The sequence below is a fragment of the Salmo salar genome, chromosome 25 (assembly GCF_965601325.2).
Source record: "Salmo salar chromosome 25, fSalSal1, whole genome shotgun sequence".
Taxonomy (NCBI): domain Eukaryota; kingdom Metazoa; phylum Chordata; class Actinopteri; order Salmoniformes; family Salmonidae; genus Salmo; species Salmo salar.
The window spans coordinates 30,127,808-30,144,442 of NC_138315.1; the positions used below are offsets into that span (position 1 = coordinate 30,127,808).

The 16,635-nt window shown below is 43.1% G+C and overlaps 1 protein-coding gene across 2 annotated transcripts; it reads right to left on the reverse strand.

The window, feature by feature from the left end:
- Positions 1-275: 275 nt before the first annotated feature.
- epsti1 (epithelial stromal interaction 1) lies at positions 276-14,590 on the reverse strand. 2 transcript variants are annotated; one of them, XM_014173911.3, is made up of 11 exons: positions 14,314-14,590; positions 12,450-12,508; positions 11,824-11,907; positions 11,681-11,754; positions 10,599-10,682; positions 9,907-9,980; positions 8,927-9,011; positions 5,896-5,979; positions 5,717-5,778; positions 5,227-5,432; positions 276-1,068 (listed from the first exon to the last, which is right to left on the reverse strand). In XM_014173911.3, the coding sequence occupies exons 1-11, from the start codon at positions 14,505-14,507 to the stop codon at positions 941-943; spliced, it is 1,134 nt and encodes a 377-aa protein (XP_014029386.1). In that variant the 5' UTR covers positions 14,508-14,590; the 3' UTR covers positions 276-940. The 2 variants fall into 2 exon arrangements, with proteins under 2 accessions (XP_014029386.1, XP_014029387.1); XM_014173912.3 differs by lacking the exon at positions 12,450-12,508 and having other exon boundaries at positions 14,314-14,583.
- Between the last annotated feature and the right edge of the window lie 2,045 nt (positions 14,591-16,635).

Genomic DNA, 16,635 nt, shown 5'->3' on the forward strand with positions numbered 1-16,635 from the left:
GGGTTTTGGTTGGCAGTAACACAACCCTGGGCCATGTGAAAGTACCACTCTGTTCTTTGTTCTGATCATTTATAAGGGGATGACATCGCTATTGTCCAGTAAATAATGAATGGAAGTGTTGTTTTTTTTAATCACCTTTGTGTCCTATTGTTACAAACACTGGCTTCTATGTTGTTCTATTTTGGGTCAACTGACAAAGACCTATTTGCAAGTACCCTTACAAAGTACAGCATCATAGAAAGACAAAGACAAAGCTTCTTCAACCATGCATAGCATCGTGTTGAACAACGATTTATTAAACACAGCCCTGGACAGCTGACCCAAACATTTACAATACTAATTCAATCAGGGAAACATCTGAAGAATACAAAGTGAAAAGTCAAACATCTCAGTGAAACCAGAGGTGACACAGAACATAAAGACCCAATATATTATCTAATAGGACACACCAAGGGAGATGGTCTATTGTTGTCCATCTTACAGATGAGAAACCCTTGTAATGGATAGCCAACATGTTATTGTGATTAGCCTTTATACAGAGAAAATGAAAACAGGACAGATGTTTCCATAACAACACAATGAGCTTGTTAAAAGCCAAATGGATATAAAGATGCTGACTCATCCTAGTGACCTACAACTCATTTGTAAAAAACACATCATCCTAAATCAATACCAGACACAATGGAGCTGAAGAAATTAAGTAGTTTCACTCTATTATTATTACTAAGATATTACCTTTCACAATGGTATCATTACTTGATCTAATAGATATTGTAAAGTTTCACAATATTATCATTATTTTCACAATTGTACTATTACTTTCAAGGTTCACAATATTATTAGTACAAGACGAAGATATGAGGAAGATTCAGCACTAAAAGTTAATACACAAGGGTTGTCATTAGACTAACACACATGCCTGTTGGTAGTCTCTGCAACACTAGATAAGTAAGTCATAGGCCTGTTGATAGTCTCCGTTACACTGAATGACGATGTCCTCCAGAAAGGGTCTCTCACAGAACGGGAAGCTATTCTGAAGCTTCATCACAACCCACTCAAAGTCTGGATCTACAGGAGAGAAACACAGAGTTCAGTGTTACATTTTACATTTATGCACATGTATGATTTTTCCAGTCATATTAGGTAACAAAGAAATCCTTTGTTGCGGTCTCTTGACAAGCCTGGGAAAGCAAGACAACTGCTCTCATAGAGTTTTATACCACACACAGTGTATGATCCTTTAGTTCTGAATACAGATGCAGGATCTTAATTTCAAATGTATATTGTCACAGCAAAATAATCATGCAGCAACAGGATTTGAACACTTTGTACATAATATTACTTGATTAGGCTGTTAGGCTATTAGGTGGTTAGGCTATTAGCCATCCAAAAGTAGACTACATGAAAAGTGCAATACTGTTAATAGAACCGTGTGTTAATGAGAGTTTTCAGTGAATTTATGTAAATCACAAAGCTCATCTGCATTTCCAGCAGGAACATTTTCAGCAACAAAAGAGTGATCAAATTAAGATCCTACATCTGTATCTAAACGCTGGGGTATGGAGACAGAGGTACCATATCCTGACCTATCAAACCCTAAATGAAAGCTGTATATTTCTTCTGCATACAGCTGGATCTGTGCAACAGATGCCGTGGAATATAAACTTGACTTTAGACCACTTTATGAGTTATGAAACGTTTTGAATACTTTGATTTGGGATGAATGTTCCTTGTAATGAGAAACGATGACAGACACAGAGCTCTGCTTTGTGTTCTAAACACCAAAGCCTCATCCAATCACACACACACACGCACACACACACACGCACACACACACACACACGCAGGCAGGTTCACACACACACAGTCAGACAAGACATTAGGATGACAGTCTCATCCCAGACCAAGCCCATTCACTGCAGTCAGAGAGGACACTCCCATGATGCTCTCTGCTGGGTCATCTGGTTCAGCCAGGAAGGACAGATGAGCGGAGAAGAAAGAGAGAGAGAGAGAGAGAGAGAGAGAGAGAGAGAGAGACAAAGAGAGGTACGTAGGTAGGTAGGTAGGTAGGTAGGGTAGGTACAAAAAAAATGCATGAAATGAAATGGATGCATTCACTACTGTAAGTCGCTCTGGATAAGAGTGTCTGCTAAATGACTAAAATGTAGGTAGGTAGGTAGGTAGGTAGGTAGGTAGGTAGGTAGGTAGGTAGGTAGGTAGGTAGGTAGGTAGGTAGGTAGGTAGGTAGGTAGGTAGGTAGGTAGGTAGATAGATAGATAGATAGATAGATAGATAGATAGATAGATAGATAGATAGATAGATAGATAGATAGATAGATAGATAGATAGATAGATAGATAGATAGATAGATAGATAGATAGATAGATAGATAGATAGATAGATAGATAGATAGATAGATAGATAGATAGATAGATAGATAGATAGATAGATAGATAGATAGATAGATAGATAGATAGATAGATAGATAGATAGATAGATAGATAGATAGATAGATAGATAGATAGATAGATAGATAGATAGATAGATAGATAGATAGATAGATATGGTGAGAAAGAAAAACAAGAAACACTGATCTTCCACCACAGTCATTCTGATCCAACCTGATCCTCCAACTAACCACACTATAACAGGCCCTGATCTCTCTCACACACACACACACACACACACACACACACACACACACACACACACACACACACACACACACACACACACACACACACACACACACACACACACACACACACACACACACACACACAGAGCAGGGCAGGGCAGTGTGAGGAGCCTGGAGGGAGAGGGCATCAGCCAGCCAGGAGGAGATTAGGAGTGTTAGGGTGGTGTAGGACTAGCTTTACATCCTAATCACCACGGCCATTTAGCCAACAGATGCTTTTCTCCAAAACTATTTCCAGTTGACCGCTGGACTCCGTACATTACACCCTAATGAGGGTGGTTACTGAACATGGCCATTTACAACAGATATCAGATCCAAGTTGACGGGTGTCTTCAGGATCAACCCACAACCCTGGCATCGAACCCACAACCCTGGCAACAAACCCACAACCCTGGCATCGAACCCACAACCCTGGCATCGAACCCACAACCCTGGCATCGAACCCACAACCCTGGCATCGAACCCACAACCCTGGCATCGAACCCACAACCCTGGCAACAAACCCACAACCCTGGCATCGAACCCACAACCCTGGCAACGAACCCACAACCCTGGCAACGAACCCACAACCCTGGCAACGAACCCACAACCCCGGCATGGAACCCACAACCCCGGCATCGAACCCAGAACCCCGGCATCGAACCCACAACCCTGGCAACGAACCCACAACCCTGGCAACAAACCCACAACCCCGGCATGGAACCCACAACCCCGGCATCGAACCCAGAACCCCGGCATCGAACCCACAACCCTGGCAACGAACCCACAACCCTGGCAACGAACCCACAACCCCGGCATGGAACCCACCACCCCGGCATGGAACCCACAACCCCGGCATGGAACCCACAACCCCGGCATGACCCCGGCATGGAACCCAAAAGCCTGGCATCAAACCCACAACCCTGGGCCCATGCTCCAAACCACTGAGCCATCCAAGCCATCCAAGCCAGTACACAGGCTGCTGCTAACTGGTTAGAGAGGATGAATGGCGCTGGTTTCTCAGGGGTGATGGCTGAGATAGTGTGGCCAGGCAAAGCTCTGCACTGACAGGCAGAAAATGATGTGTACTTTGAGGACAGCTGGGTTCAAACCCAAGTCTCCTGCGAAACCCACTGAGCAAAGCCTAGGCAAACAAATGCAAGTTTTCATGGGTGCGATGTGACTGCGAGAGCAAAAGTATTTTGCAGATGTGATGACAAGTAGCAGTAGTTCCTGAAGTGAACTGTTCCTGACATGAACTGTTCCTGCAGTGAACTGTTCCTGCAGTGAATTGTTCCTGACGTGAACTGTTCCTGACGTGAACTGTTCCTGCAGTGAACTGTTCCTGACGTGAACTGTTCCTGAAGTGAACTGTTCCTGACGTGAACTGTTCCTGAAGTGAACTGTTCCTGACGTGAACTGTTCCTGCAGTGAACTGTTTCTGCAGTGAACTGTTCCTGAAGTGAACTGTTCCTGACGTGAACTGTTCCTGAAGTGAACTGTTCATGACGTGAACTGTTCCTGAAGTGAACTGTTCATGACGTGAACTGTTTCTGCAGTGAACTGTTTCTGCAGTGAACTGTTTCTGCAGTGAACTGATCCTGAAGTGAACTGTTCCTGACGTGAACTGTTCCTGACGTGAACTGTTCCTGCAGTGAACTGTTCCTGACGTAAACTGTTCCTGCAGTGAACTGTTCCTGACGTGAACTGTTCCTGAAGTGAACTGTTCCTGAAGTGAACTGTTCCTGAAGTGAACTGTTCCTGACGTGAACTGTTCCTGACGTGAACTGGTCCTGACGTGAACTGGTCCTGACGTGAACTGTTGCTGACGTGAACTGGTCCTGAAGTGAACTGTTCCTGACGTGAACTGTTCCTGACGTGAACTGGTCCAGAAGTGAACTGTTCCTGATGTGAACAGTGAAATCCAACAGAAATAAGCTCAATCATCAGATGGCATCAGCTACAGAAGCCCAGGAACGTGGGAAGGGAATCAAAGTGTACCTTTGTTATGAGGAAACTCTAGTCAACAGAACATCTCCTCCTGTCCTGCTGCTGCTATGTGGGCTTTGGCAATGGCTGTTGCCATTGATGGGTTCATTTAAAGGCTTTAGTCTTCTGCACACACACACACACACACACACACACACACACACACACACACACCACACACACACACACACACACACACACACACACACCTTGGCACCAGGAAAATGAAATAATGTCAGAAGCATCTCTAAGAAGTCTTTCAAGCCCTGAACACTGGAATGTCTCTGACACATTGATTCATAAATTATTTTGGAATTGTATTTACACTACACTGTATTATTGCCTTTTTTTGTAGATAGGGGGCAGTGGTCAAAGTGGCCCATGGCAAGTGAGGTGAGAGCCATGAAGTCATTCACGACTCTCTCTCTCTGACACCATCACACTGAGGAGCTTTTCCTTTCTACTTGACAGCTTGGCTCAGAGACACCAGAATTTCCCTCCCTTACTGACACATTGTAATTAACGGTACCCAGTGTGTACGTGCATCCGTGTGTGTCTTACTGGTCTCCTCTCGCCAGTCTGAGGTGCTGTGTTCTGGGTCAGGCTCCAGGGATGTAAAGGTGTCTTGTGGTCGGGAGGTCTGGCTATGGGTCTGCCAGTCTTTTCTGTCCTCCTCCATAGCCACAGGAGGGCGCTGTAGCTCAACCTGCCCCCCTGCAACCTCTGTGGCCCCACCCTGCAGTCGGTCGAGGAAAGCTGATCTCCCCCTGCCACCAGACATAATCATTTGTGTGTTATAAAATGTCTGTGTTTCTTTGGAATGTATTCAGTATGTTTCTATGCTAATGTTTGTAATGCTGCAAGCAACATCTCCTTTACAGGGATAATAATATATTTACAACTCTTAAAAAGAGACTAAAAATATCAATAGATTACAGGCCGTCCAACCAGCTACTGGAGCAAAATAAATAAGGGAACAATGTCTAAACAGATCACTCGATATAAAAAAATTACAATTAGGTTTGAACATTGTTGTAATAAATGTGCACACCTTCTCAATTCTCTCCTCCTCTCCTCCTCTTGATCATTCTCTTTCTCCTCCAAAGCCTCACTCTGAGGGGAAGAACATGGATTAATACTGCCCCGATACCTGAACTGTAGTTCCATTCCTGCTTGGGCTTCATATACCGATAACATTTGTTAGCAATGGTTGTATATTTGACAGGGTACCTTCATCCTCTGTTCCTCCTTCTTCAGCTGTAGAGCTGTGTTCTCCTCCTCTCTCCTCTCTGCCCTGTATTCCTGGGCTCTGGCCTGCAGGAGACAGACAGACAGACAGACAGACAGACAGACAGACAGACAGACAGACAGACAGACAGACAGACAGACAGACAGACAGACAGACAGACAGACAGACAGACAGACAGACAGACAGACAGACAGACAGACAGACAGACAGACAGACAGACAGACAGGATGTTGTTTTTCTGGAGTCAGGCCTTTTCTCTTTCTCTGTTCTCTATCCTCCGACTGAGGAGAGTAGGGAGTGCACACAAAACTCACACAGACACACACACACGTGCACGCACACTCCCCCACACAAACAGAGGATATAAGGAATATTAATCGTCCCTTAAGGAACCATCTCTGAAAGAACAACAAATTCCCCAGTACCCCAGTAGAGACCACATCAACCACACTCTCTTCCCCTCTCTCCCCCTTCTTCCCGTTGCTCTCCCCCCTCCTGTTCGGCGGCTTTGATCACTGGGTCTGTGACGTTGGTTTAGCTTGGAGGGATCCAGTACTGCAGTCTGGAGCACCTCCAGAGGACCAGGTCAGTAGAGAGTAAAGCAGGAACACAGACATCCTGACACTCCTTCACTACCATGTTTTCAGAGAAAACAAGCAGAAAATATATGAATAGAACGTAGGATCTCTATGGAAACTGGAGAGGCATACCGCTACACACATTACTCCATGTATGTCTGTCTCCACAGGGATGACAGGTATTGTCATGTGATGTTTCTATCCTTTTGGGTTCTCCTACAGTCACTGTCTGTCAGCGATAGCAATCCCTTTCTCTCTTCTGCTATCACTCTCTCTATTTCTCTATTCCTGTTTCCACATCTTTGCATGCAGCCCTCTTCCCATCGCTCTCTCTCCCTCTCTCTCTCCTCTCCCTCTCCTCGCCCTCACTCTCGCTCTCCTCACCCTCTCTCTCTCCCTATCCTCACCCTCTCTCTTGCTCTCTTCTCCCTCTCTCTCTCCCTATCCTCACCCTCTCTCTTGCTCTCTTCTCCCTCTCTCACTCTCCCTCTCCGTACCCTCTCTCTCCCTCTCTTCCTTTCCTCGCCCTCTCTCCCTCTCCTTACCCTCTCTCTCTTCTCCCTCTCTCACTCTCCTCTCTATCTTCTCCCTCTCTCGCTCTCTTTTCCCTCTCTCCCTCTCCTCTCTCTCCTTACCCTCTCTCTCTTTCTCCCTCTCCTCACTCTCTCTCCATCTATTTCTCTCTTTCCCTCCCTCTCTTCAGCCTCTCTCTCCCTTTCCTCGCCCTCTCTCTCTCCCTCTCCTCACCCTCTCTCTCTCCTTCTCTATCACTCCTGGCATTGCTAATTCTCCCAATAAGGTGAGAAATAAGGGAAGCTAGATAAACTTGCACAACAATGAGAAAAGGCACACAAGAAAACATTTCCTCTGTCTATCTGTCTGTCTACCACAGCTGTGTGTGCAATTCCAATAAAGATGTCAGTTGACACATAATACTGTTGTCAGTCGGTACAGTATGAAACCCTTCCCTAACACACACATAGTCAAACCCTGAAAAACTTCCTTCCTGCTCTCCCCTGTCTGCTGTCTGCAGCATCACCAGACACGACACCACTGAGACCAGCCTAGGGCTGAGATGAGACATCAACACTACTATTATTAGCACTACGTACAAACAATAGTATATTACACACATTAAGCTATGATGGCTTGTGGTCTATTTCTCCTTCCTCTCCAGGTAGATTGATTGGTTCTTCTGGAGCTGGTTGACATAGCGACCTGGATGACATAGCAAAGATGACCTCTGTGATTGGCAGGTCTTCCTGGGCTCTCATTGGCTGACAGCCTGGCTTTCTTCCAGGTACTTTCACCAGAACTACGCAGGTTATTCCACCCTTGGTCTGTCGGCAGTGAACTCCCCCCCCCCTCTCTCTCCCTCTTTCTCTCTCTCTCTATCCATCGCTCTCTCTCTTTCTCTCTCTCTCTCTCTCTCTCTATCCATCGCTCTCTCTCTCTCTCTCTATCCAGTTCTCTCTCTCTCTCTGTCTATCTCTCTCTCCATCCATTTCTCTCTCTCTCTGTCTATCTCTGTCTCTCTCTCTCTATCCATCGCTCTCTCTCTCTCTCTATCCAGTTCTCTCTCTCTCTGTCTATCGCTCTCTCTATCCATTTCTCTCTCTCTCTCTCTCTGTCTATCTCTGTCTCTCTCTCTCTCTATCCATCGCTCTCTCTCTCTCTCTATCCATCTCTCTCTCTCTATCCATCTCTCTCGCTCTCTATCCATCTCTCTCTCTCTATCTATCTATCCGTACTTTATGTGAACTCTGTGAGCCTCACCCCACCAACTCCCTTCCTTTAACCATCAAATTATGAGGTGGGGGGATAGAGAGAGAAAGAGATGGAGAAGGAAAGCGAGGGTAAAGAAAGAGAGAGAGAGAGATTGAGTGAGTGAGAGTGAGAGACAGAGAGAGACAGAGAGAGAGAGACAGAGAGAGACAGAGAGAGAGAGACAAAGAGAGAGAGAGCGAGTGAAACTTCTAGTGAGTATTTATTTACACTTACTTAAATCCAATCATACCCTCTAAAGTCTCTTTGTGCACAGGCTCTCTCTCTCACACACACACACACACACACACACACACACACACACACACACACACACACACACACACACACACACACACACACACACACACACACACACACACACACACACACACACACACACACACACACACACACACACACACACACACACACACAGTGTCCACTAGCTCTGACCAGAGGATAATATTAAGGGGATGGGTCCTCTCCCCGGGCTGGGCTGGACCAACATTTCTGGGGCTGAGTTTATCCCCACTCCACCCCGGTCAATGAAAGCAGATCGTATACAAAGATGGATCCATTGGTGTGAATTACCCCTGACCTCACAGCCACAGCTCTGAGAGTTCTGGACCCAGGGCCCTGTCTAGGATACACACACACATAGTCCTACCCAGGGTGATGTGTGTGAGGCACTAGTCACTGCCACTGGAGCTGCATCTGACCTCTCCACCCTCTGAAGGAACTGCTTTGTCTTCCTGCAGATCACACACACACACACACACACACACACACACACACACACACACACACACACACACACAGTGGTGTTAATGTTTTCTGCAGACACTCCTGATTCTCCCCACAACAAGATGCTGTTTCACAGAGGAGTCACCTAGTCTGTTTGTCCTGGTCTGACTCCTACTGTTTTCATCCTCCTTCCTGTCCTCTGTCTCAGTCCTCTGTCCTAGCTGTCCTGTCCCCGTCTCAGTCCCATTTCTAGCCCTGTCATCTGTACTCTGTAACTGCCTCTCCTCTCTCTACCCCTGACTCCAACATGCTCTCTGTCTGTCTGTCTGTCTGTCTGTCTGTCTGTCTGTCTGTCTGTCTGTCTGTCTGTCTGTCTGTCTGTCTGTCTGTCTGTCTGTCTGTCTGTCTGTCTGTCTGTCTGTCTGTCTGTCTGTCTGTCTGTCTGTCTGTCTGTCTGTCTGTCTGTACATGTTTGTATTTTTCCTTCCCTACAGTTCTCCTAGTGTGTTGTATCATGTTTGTTGTTGTTAGGCTGGTGCCAGTGGTGTGACATCAAACAGACCTTTTCCTCCAGAGGGGTTGGAAAGTAGTCAGGGTTCCAATAACACAATAACTCTGTGGGGTGCTTAAGGGCTAAGGGTTTGGACCAGTGTTAATATTATTATGCTTTGGTGAAGAGATTCCTGCACATAACACTCTGTACATAAACATCCATTAAAGTGCAAGGGTTCGGCATTCTCCTTAAGTTTTTGACTCTACTCCACCTGTAATGATACGGTATGTTACTTCAGGTGAGTAGAAGGGTTTACATGGTTCAGTGACGGATGTGAGGGTAAACGCCTCCATCTCCTCTGATGTCTGCTACAGAAACACCTTGTTTATTCACAAGTTCAAAGTGCTGACCTGAGGTGGTCCTGTTGGAGAACTTCTCTCCTCTGCCTCTCCTCCTGTTCTCTCTTCTCCTCCAGTCTCTCAGCCTGTAACATATTGAACACATCAGTGACTTGTTACTAATTAGTAGTGACTTGTCGTAACCATTCCCTCTCAGGTTACAACCAAGGACTAGGTTGTGGAGAGAAACATGGTCAGCTTCATTAGGTGGGTCACAAGACAGTGCTTGAAATGTTATTAAGGTGACAGCTCGTTAAAGGTTCTGTAACCACTGCTCTGGTGTCCTACATGAACCACTGGTAAGACATCTATTCACCACTCAGAGAAGGCCAGCCAGATATGGACTCCAACATGTCTAACAGCTCTATCTGCTGCAGCCTGTGGTTCCTGGAAACACCAACGCTCATCAACCAGTCAGGAAACTATTGTCTCCTTAATGATGGGTGTGGATATGTTTCTTTCTCTCTGTCTATTTTCCTCTCTTTCTCTCTCGCTCTCCCTCTCATTCAATCACCACATCTAGGATTGTTTTACTGTACCTGCCAGCTGTCTGCAGTGACATCTGTTGGAATTAAATGGTATTATAGAGAGAAACAATACCTTCTGTATACCTACAGTATATGTTATGTAACAATACAGTGACATTAATAGTAAGTAAGAGATGTATTCGTACAGTGCTGACACCCTTTCCATCCCTCTCTTACCTTCTCCCGCTGTTTAGCCTTCATCCTGTCATTCTCCTCTTCCTCAGCCTGTTTCCGTTGCCGGTCCATCTCCTCTTTTCTCAGCTTCACACACACAACACAAGTAGACAACTTACTCACACTGTCTGTCAAGGGTTATTTAGAAGGCATCATCAAGAAATGAACAGAATGTGAGGGTTTTAAATGCCATGCTGGGATACGGGCCATAAAGGTATAAATACATCTTTATTGTAAAATGTAATATGGAATACGGGCCATAAAGGTATAAATACATCTTTATTGTAAAATGTAATGATTGAATACGGGCCATAAAGGTATAAATAAATATTTATTGTAAAATGTAATGATGGAATACAGGCCATAAAGGTATAAATACATCTTTATTGTAAAATGTAATGATGGAATATGGGCCATAAAGGTATAAATACATCTTTATTGTAAAATGGAATGATGGAATACGGGCCATAAAGGTATAAATAAATATTTATTGTAAAATGTAATGATGGAATACGGGCCATAAAGGTATAAATAAATATTTATTGTAAAATGGAATGATGGAATACGGGCCATAAAGGTATAAATAAATATTTATTGTAAAATGGAATGATGGAATACGGGCCATAAAGGTATAAATAAATATTTATTGTAAAATGGAATGATGGAATACGGGCCATAAAGGTATAAATAAATATTTATTGTAAAATGTAATGATGGAATACAGGCCATAAAGGTATAAATACATCTTTATTGTAAAATGTAATATGGAATACGGGCCATAAAGTTATAAATACATCTTTATTGTAAAATGTAATGATGGAATACGGGCCATAAAGTTATAAATACATCTTTATTGTAAAATGTAATGATGGAATACGGGCCATAAAGTTATAAATACATCTTTATTGTAAAATGTAATGATGGAATACGGGCCATAAAGTTATAAATACATCTTTATTGTAAAATGTAATGATGGAATACGGGCCATAAAGTTATAAATACATCTTTATTGTAAAATGTAATGATGGAATATGGGCCATAAAGTTATAAATACATCTTTATTGTAAAATGTAATGATGGAATACCTGTTTCTGCAGTTTAGATCGGCGTAACTCCAACAGCTGCCTCTCTCTGGCCTCAGCCAATGACACAGCACCACCTTACAAAGATACATGCATTAGAAGATAATATTATTAGTGTGTGTGTGTGTGTGTGTGTGTGTGTGTACCTAGCCTCTCTGGTGCCAGCTGGACAGGACCAGGTCTGTTTGCTTCCTTCCATCTCTGTAAATCCTCCTCTTCTTTCTGACCCACTGCAGTTTAAGAGAGAATGGTGACATGTTGGCATTTTACATTCCAAGTATATTTCAGCAATAAGGCACGAGGGGGTGTGGTATATGGCCAATATACAATGGCTAAAGGTTGTTCTTAAGCACGACGCAACGCGGCCGTGGTATATTGGCCATATACCACAAACTACCGAGGTGCCTTATTGCTATTATAAACTGGTTACCAACATAATAAGAGTAAAAACAAATGTTGTGTCATACCTATGCTATATGGTCTGATATACCACGGCTGTCAGCCAATCAGCATTCAGGGCTCGAACCACCCAGTTTATAATACAATATATAGTATATTACTAATATATACTATTACTGGAGGGAGGGGTAGATGGGAAGGGAGGGAGGAATAGAGGGATTGAGGGAGGGATGGAGAGATATATCAATGCTAATGTAATAAAAGAGGCAGGGATTTCACCTCGAACTGACCCGCAGAAATCGATTGTGCCACAAAAGCGTGCTCAATATACCAGGGTCGCTCAATATACCAGGGTCGCTACAACGAGACTTACTCATTTGTAGTTTACTCCTTCGTGATTCAATGGGTGGTATCATGGTGAACCCATCTGAACTGAGAGAGAGAGAGCATGGAAATTAAAATCAAATTGTATTTGTCACATGCACCTGTAACCGATGTGAAATGGCTAGTTAGTTAACGGTGGTGCACGCTAATAGCGTTTCAATCAGTGACGTCACTCGCTCTGAGACTTGAAGTAGGGTTTCCCCTTGTATTGCAAGGGCCGCGGCTTTTGTGGCGCGATGGGTAACGATGCTTCGTGGGATGTCAGTTGTTGATGTGTGCAAGGGTCCCTGGTTCGAGCCCAGGTTGGGGCGAAGAGAGGGACGGAACGGAACCTACACTGTTACACACCGAATACAACATGTGAAATGCTTACTTGCAAGCCCTTAGCCAACAATTTTTTGTAAGAAAATATTTGCTAAATGTTAATATATATTTATATTTAAGTACGAAAAAAAGTAATAAAATAACAATAACGAGCCTACAGTATATACAGGGGGTACCGGTCCCGAGTCAATTTGCTGGGGTAAAGGTTAGTCTTAGTAAATTGAGGTAATATGTACATGTAGGTAGGGGTAAAGTGACTATGCATAGATAATAAACAGTGAGTAGCAGCAGTGTAAAAAGGGGGTCAATTCAAATATTCTGGGTAGCCATTTGATTAACTGTTCAGCAGTCTAATGGCATGTGGTTAGAAGCTGTTAAGGAGCCTTTTGGACCTAGACTTTGCTCTGACGTCGCTTGCCGTGCGGTAGCAGAGAGAACAGTCTATGACTAGGGTGGCTGGAGTCTTTGACCATTTTTAGGGCCTTTGACACCACATGGTATAGAGATCCTGGATGGCAGGAAGCTTGGCCCTAGTGATGTACTGGGCCGTACTACGCACTACCCTCTGTAGCGCCTTGCGGTCGTATGCGGAGCAGTTGCCATATCAAGCGGTGATGCAAGCAGTCAGAGAAAGCGAGAGAAATGGAAATGTAAATGCCTCCCCCTACTTAGACGTGTAATAACCCTCATAATCTTCTGTGCCAAGGGTTTTACCAGACAGATGCAATATTATTGTACACCAAAACAGAACGCAGTCGTCTGTTCATGTGCGCATGCGTGCGCATAGACTAGTTTCACCAGAGCTGTTCAAGACAGGAGGAGATAGAAACGAATGGCCAATGCATAACATCCCGCCCAGCAAACTGTCGACCAATCACGTTTACGTTGTCATTCTGTGTCACGCGGTTGCTAATTTAATCGTCACGCAATCCGTTCTCAAAATCACGTATGAGTCGATAAACCTGCTTATTTTCCTCGGAAGTACGTAATGTCACGATTCCAAAGCTATACGATATTACAGAGAACAAGTTAATCTCCAAAAGCTGTGTAATTGTGTACTTCATGTTGACGAAATTCATAGTAATGTTAGGTTTTTAAACTAGCGCCCAATTGACTCCCATTCACTCCTGAAAGGAGAGCTCTAATTGTCCGACAAGCGCCCAGAATGCACCGCGCGGCCCATTGCCAACGTACACAATAGGCCGTAAAATGATTGCATTGCAGTTTTCCATCTCCTCAAAATAATCTCTGGTTTCGCTTCCACTTCACAGGAATTAAGAGCATGAAACGAAACTGAAACTTACTCTAGTCAAAGGAGAATATGACTTTCCATAAATACTTAATTTAATACATTCTTAATTTGAATGACATTCCCAACTTTTACATAATAATACTTCCAAAACTTTCCCCAATTTGTCTTAAACTTGATGCAGAAGAGAACCTTCCATATCAGTATAGCCCGAATATCCCCTTGAAACATTGGAAAATACATAGTCTACTGTAGATAAATATTATTGGCTACAACTCACTGTCGAGGCTGAGTTGGATCCTGCTGTGTTTGTGGGTCGGTGTTCGCGTGGACAGGTGCGTTAGCATTGACATCAGGATTGGAATCCCCGGGCTCTTGCCATGCATTATTTCCAGACTGCCTATTTGTTCTCCGATTAACTCCTGAATTGGTATAATTGATTCTATTATTACTATAATGTCCCTGGTCGTCCATGATGGCAGCCTATATCTTATGGCTATACACAGAACTGTCTGAGACGACGGTAAATTGGAGAAGACTCTACCCCCTGTGGCAGACACGCGTATTGGAAAGTTAACTCCCAGTATTACCCACAGACTACAGTGCCTTCATTAAGTATTCACACCTCTTGACTTTTCCAAATGCTGTTGTACAAAGTGGGACTTTTTATGGATTTAATTGACATTGTTTGTCAATGATCTACACCAAACACTCTGTAATGTCGAAGTGTAAGAAAAATTCGAACATTTTGTAAACAAATCAAAAAAAGAAAACACAAATATATCTTGATTAGGTAAGTATTCCACAAGTCAGTACATGTTAGAATCCCCTTTGGCAGCGATTACAGCTGTGAGTATTTCTGGGTAAGTCTCTAAGAACTTTACCTACCTGGATTGTACAACATTTGCCCATTTATTATTTTCATAATTCTTCAAGCTCAGTAAAATTGGTTGTTGATCATTGCTAGACAACCATTTTCAGGTCTTGCCATAGATTTTCAAGCAGATTTAAGTCAAAACTGTAACTCGGCCACTCAGGAACATTCACTGTCTTCTTGGTAAGCAAGTCCAGTGTAGATTTGGCCTTGTGTTTTAGGTTATTGTCCTGCTGATAGATGAATTCATCTCCAAGTATCTGGTGGAAGCAGACTGAACCAGGTTTACCTCTAGGATTTAGCCTGTTCTTAGCTCCATTCCATTTATTTTTTATCCTGAAAATCTACCCAGTCCTTAACTATTACAAGCATACCCATAACATGATAAAGCCACCACTATGCTTGACAATATGGAGAGTGGTACTCAGTCATGTGTTGTATTGGATTTGCCCCAAACATAACACTTTGTATTCAGGACCAAAAGTTGTGCTTTGCCAAAAAAAAATCAGTATTACTTTAGTGACTTGTTGCAAACAGGATGCATGTTTTGTAATATTTTTTATTCTGTACAGGCTTACTTCTTTTCACTCAGTCATTTAGGTTAGTATTGTGGAGTAACTACAATGTTGTTAATCCATCCTCAGTTTTCTATCACAGCCAATAAACTCTGTAACTGTTTTAAAAGTCACCATTGGCCTCATGGTGAAATCCCTGAGCGGTTTCCTTTTTCTCCGGCAACTGAGTTTGGAAGGACGCCTGTAAATTTGTAGTGACTGGGTGTATTGATACACCATCTAAAGTGCAATTAATAACTTCGCCATGCTCAAAGGGATATTCAATGGCTGCTTTTTATTTTTTACCCATCTACTAATAGGTTCCCTTCTTTACAAGGCATTGAGAAACCTACCTGGTCTTTGTGATTGAATCTGTGTTTGAAATGCACTGCTTGACTGAGAGACCTTAAAGATAATTGTATGTGTGGGGTACAGAGATGTAGTCATTCAAAAATCATGTTAAACACTTATTGCACACAGAGTGAGTCCATGCAACTTATTATGGAACTTGTTAAGCAAATCTTTACTACTGGACTCATTTAGGCTTGCCATAACAAAGGGGTTGAATACTTATTGACTCAACACATTTCAGCTTTTCATTTTTAATACATTTGTAAAAATGTCACAAAACATCATTCCACTTTGACATTATGAGGTATTGTGTGTAGGTCAGTGACACAACATCTATTAAATCCATTTTAAATTGAGTCTGTAACAACAAAATGTGGAGAAAAAAATCAAGGGGTGTGAATACTTTCTGAAGGCACTGTACAGCCTACAACACTATAAAAGTTTAGTAGAATCGTTTTTACAACTGAATAAAAAGTAATATTGCTGTATCTTAATACAAATTGTGTTGCAGGATTTAAATTCCCTAGAAGTAAATACAAATGTATTGCTGCCATCTGCTATGAATTATCTCACTATGTATTGCCATATTCGTGTATGTAGGTGGCAGGGAAGTCAGGCGCAGGAGAAACCAAGTTGGTTAATATGGAGTATTTAATGGAAAACAAACTCCAAAACCAAAGTACAAAATAAAATGGGTAAAGGATACCTGCCGCACACCGATATACAAACCCACGTAACATAACATACAAACAATCACCGACAAGGACATGAGGGGAAACAGAGGGTTAAATACACAAGTAATTAATGGGATTGGAAACAGGGG

Coding starts and splice junctions, on each gene's coding strand:
- epsti1 (XM_014173911.3), bottom strand. CDS start 14,507: ATGGACGACCAGGGACATTATAGTAATAATAGAATCAATTATACCAAT. Junction 12,509..14,313: donor GATCCAACTCAGCCTCGACA/GTGAGTTGTAGC, acceptor TCTCTCTCTCAG/TTCAGATGGGTTCACCATGA. Junction 1,069..5,226: donor AGACTGGCGAGAGGAGACCA/GTAAGACACACA, acceptor TCTCTCCTGTAG/ATCCAGACTTTGAGTGGGTT.